The sequence below is a fragment of the Sinocyclocheilus anshuiensis genome, unplaced genomic scaffold (genome assembly GCF_001515605.1).
Source record: "Sinocyclocheilus anshuiensis isolate Anshui unplaced genomic scaffold, SAMN03320099.WGS_v1.1 scaffold140, whole genome shotgun sequence".
NCBI classification, from domain to species: domain Eukaryota; kingdom Metazoa; phylum Chordata; class Actinopteri; order Cypriniformes; family Cyprinidae; genus Sinocyclocheilus; species Sinocyclocheilus anshuiensis.
The window spans coordinates 16300-19298 of record NW_015554147.1 but is presented as its reverse complement, the minus strand read 5'-3'; the positions used below and the strand labels follow the sequence as shown (position 1 = coordinate 19298).

The window sequence follows — 2999 nt, the reverse complement described above, 5'->3', positions numbered from 1 at the left end:
AAAGAATGAGCTAACCTATAAAGGAACACTTTTTATGAGTGTTGGAAAATGGGACACAGTGCAAGTGCAAGGACGCATTTTGTTGTTTGGGGTGATTTTGCTTTTAGTTTTCTCAAAACCATACAGTAAAATGCCTTGGAAATAAATACAGTGATAGTCAGGCTCACTCTGAACACATATCAATTGAAAGAATGAGCTAACCTATAAAGGAACACTTTTTATGAGTTTTGGAATATTGGAAGTGCTGGAAGTGCTAGGACGCATTTTGTTGTTATACACACACACACACACACACACACACACACATAAATTAAAATTTAAATGTAATTTTGTATTTTTTTGTATTGTATTATTATATTGAATTGTATTGTATTGTTATTTTATATTGTATTGCATATGATATTTATATCCATCTGCTCATAAAAAAGGAAATATATGCTTTTCATATAATTTTATTAAACCTGCAAGCTTCCCACGGTTGAAAACCGATGCATGTCACATTGTAACAGTCTCTGCTTCTAATAGAGAGAAGCTGGTCTACTTTGAATAAGAGATTGAATCTAACAGGCTTTGCTATGTAAATGCATGCTAATTTATGCGCAAGTGATGTGCAGAAGTTGAGCAGATCAGTTGTAGAGGGGCAAGGGGACGTGATTTCTGTTCCATGTTCATTTGTCATCATCAGTGTTTTTTACAAGGTGGTCAGGGAGTGATCTGATCCAAAGATCCCCCTGCCATGCCTCTCAAACAGAACAGGGGTATAAATACAGAGAACATGTACATGCTGAGCTCAAGTCATTTCATTGAACTACGCTTGAGAAATCACATAGTGTGTCCCCCAGTGCAATAGTAAATTCGGTTGGTGTTAATTGCTGACTTATGACTGTATAGCTAAATGGAGAGTATAAATACAGAAGAGGTCATGATGATTTAATGTCTATAATACAAATGCATCCAGATTCAGGTGGTTGTTTTTCTGAGCATTGCAATTTGTGCTTGACATTACCTCAGCTATTTCATATTAGTCATTTGTAGGATGCAGCAAATTGTTCGGAAACTGACCTTTTGCAAAATGCATTTACACACACACACACACACACACACACACACACACACACACACACACATATATATATATATATATATATATATATATATATATATATATGAAGCATGCTTTGTATAACTCTGCAATATGTGTTCATAAACATTGACAGGTGTCTTTATCAGCAGTTCAGTTTATGTGTGCTAAAGGCGAGGACAGAATGTAGGGACTGTAAGACAGTTTGATTAAAAATTGTTGACAAAAAATAAAAATAAATAAAGTTTCCCTTTTATTTGAGTTGTCATATTTGTATTATTCATGTTTTATGCAAACTAACTTTAAACTCGGTGTAACTGAAAAACGTCTCATCCATAAAGGAGTACTAATGGCGGTCAGGCCTGACTAAAAATGAAAAGGTGTCTGCTGCCCTCATGTGGCTCTGAAAGGAGCTCGAATATAACGCGAATATTTCCCACCAGCTACTTCAGGTGAAGGCAAGAATCGCCTACATGGCCAGTGGGCAATGCTTAAAGGGATAGTTCACCCAAAAATGTAAGTTCTGTCATAATTTACTCACCCTCATGTTGTTCCAAACTGTAAGAGTTTATTTCTTCTGTTGAACAAAATAAGATATTTTGAAGAATGTTGATAGTGAAACAGTTGCTGGTAGCCACTGACTTCTATAGTATTTAGTTATTTTTCCGTACTAGGGAAGTCAATGGCTATCTTCAACTGTTTGTCTACCAACATTCTTCAAAATATCTTCTAAGGAATTTCTACGGATATGACATTTTAAATCTGTAATAAGCTCAAATAAACTAAGGTCCCAAAATCATGCTTTATTTATTGAATCTATGTAAACCATCCATTCATCCATCCATTTTCCAAACCGCCTGTCCTCTAGGTTGCTAGGATGCTGAAGCCTATCCCAGCGTCTCGGGTCGCAGGCTGGGGAAACACTCTGGACAGATGGCCTTCTTGAGTACACTATACACTTACCAGAACACGAAAGAGATTTACTTAGACCAGATTTGTCAAATGACATAATTATGTGGGATAATGTCAACTTTCACAGCAGCAACATTGTTGGGAAATGGTTTGCTGAGCATGAAAGGATAACACTAGAGTTTCTTCCACCATACTCCCCTTCCTGAATCAGATATTTCAGCATGGGGATGGAAAGTGTATGACTAGAAGGCACAAGATCAGATAACTAAGTTGAATGTCATGAATGCTGCTTGTGAGGACATCACAGATCATCATCGCAAAGATATTTTCCCCTGCTGCATCACAAAAGAAACATCAGATGTGATGTTGACGAAAATCTCTGGCAAGAATAACAAGAATGACAGGATGTTCACCTAGAAGATGGGAACTTTCAGCGTTATGTACAGTGAGGAGGTACAATTTAATGGTTTTGTATATATATATATATATATATCTCATCTATCCAGGGAAGTCTGAAGTCACAATGATTTCAACAGAGCAGCATGCATGTCATGCTTTCAGATCCTCAACATCCCACAGCTGACTTAATCAAACACAGACCATCTCAAAGTCCTGCTTCCACCCCCTTATCTGATTGGCTAGTGTGGAGCATTGGAAAGAGTTATGCAGGGAACGCCTCTATTCCCATAAAAATGTAGGCAACTTTAAAAAAAGCATCATTTTGGATCTTAGTCCACTGTCTAGAGCAAAATGGCCTCAGCTCATGACAGAGCAGTTTTACAGGTCATCTTTAACCCTAGCAGCCCTTTTGGAGATATCCCTGGATTAAATCAAGAAGATGAGCTGACAGACAATGGTAAGATGAAGGTCCATAATTAGATAACATATGCAAAGTTTGTGTATGATGATGACCAGTAGTCTCTCACTTAATGTTATATTGCGATAGATAGATAGATAGATAGATAGATAGATAGATAGATAGATAGATAGATGTCACAGTTTACTT

The 2999-nt window shown here is 36.9% G+C and overlaps 1 protein-coding gene across 1 annotated transcript in view; it reads left to right on the top strand.

The window, feature by feature from the left end:
* The first annotated feature begins 2686 nt into the window (after positions 1-2686).
* Positions 2687-2999, top strand: part of LOC107670568 (tetratricopeptide repeat protein 36-like) — a 3107-nt gene continuing 2794 nt past the window's right edge. Inside the window, exon 1 of the mRNA XM_016463207.1 lies at positions 2687-2849. Within this exon, the coding sequence (XP_016318693.1) occupies positions 2744-2849 (106 nt within the window). The 5' untranslated portion in view covers positions 2687-2743. The remainder of the gene's footprint in view (positions 2850-2999) is intronic.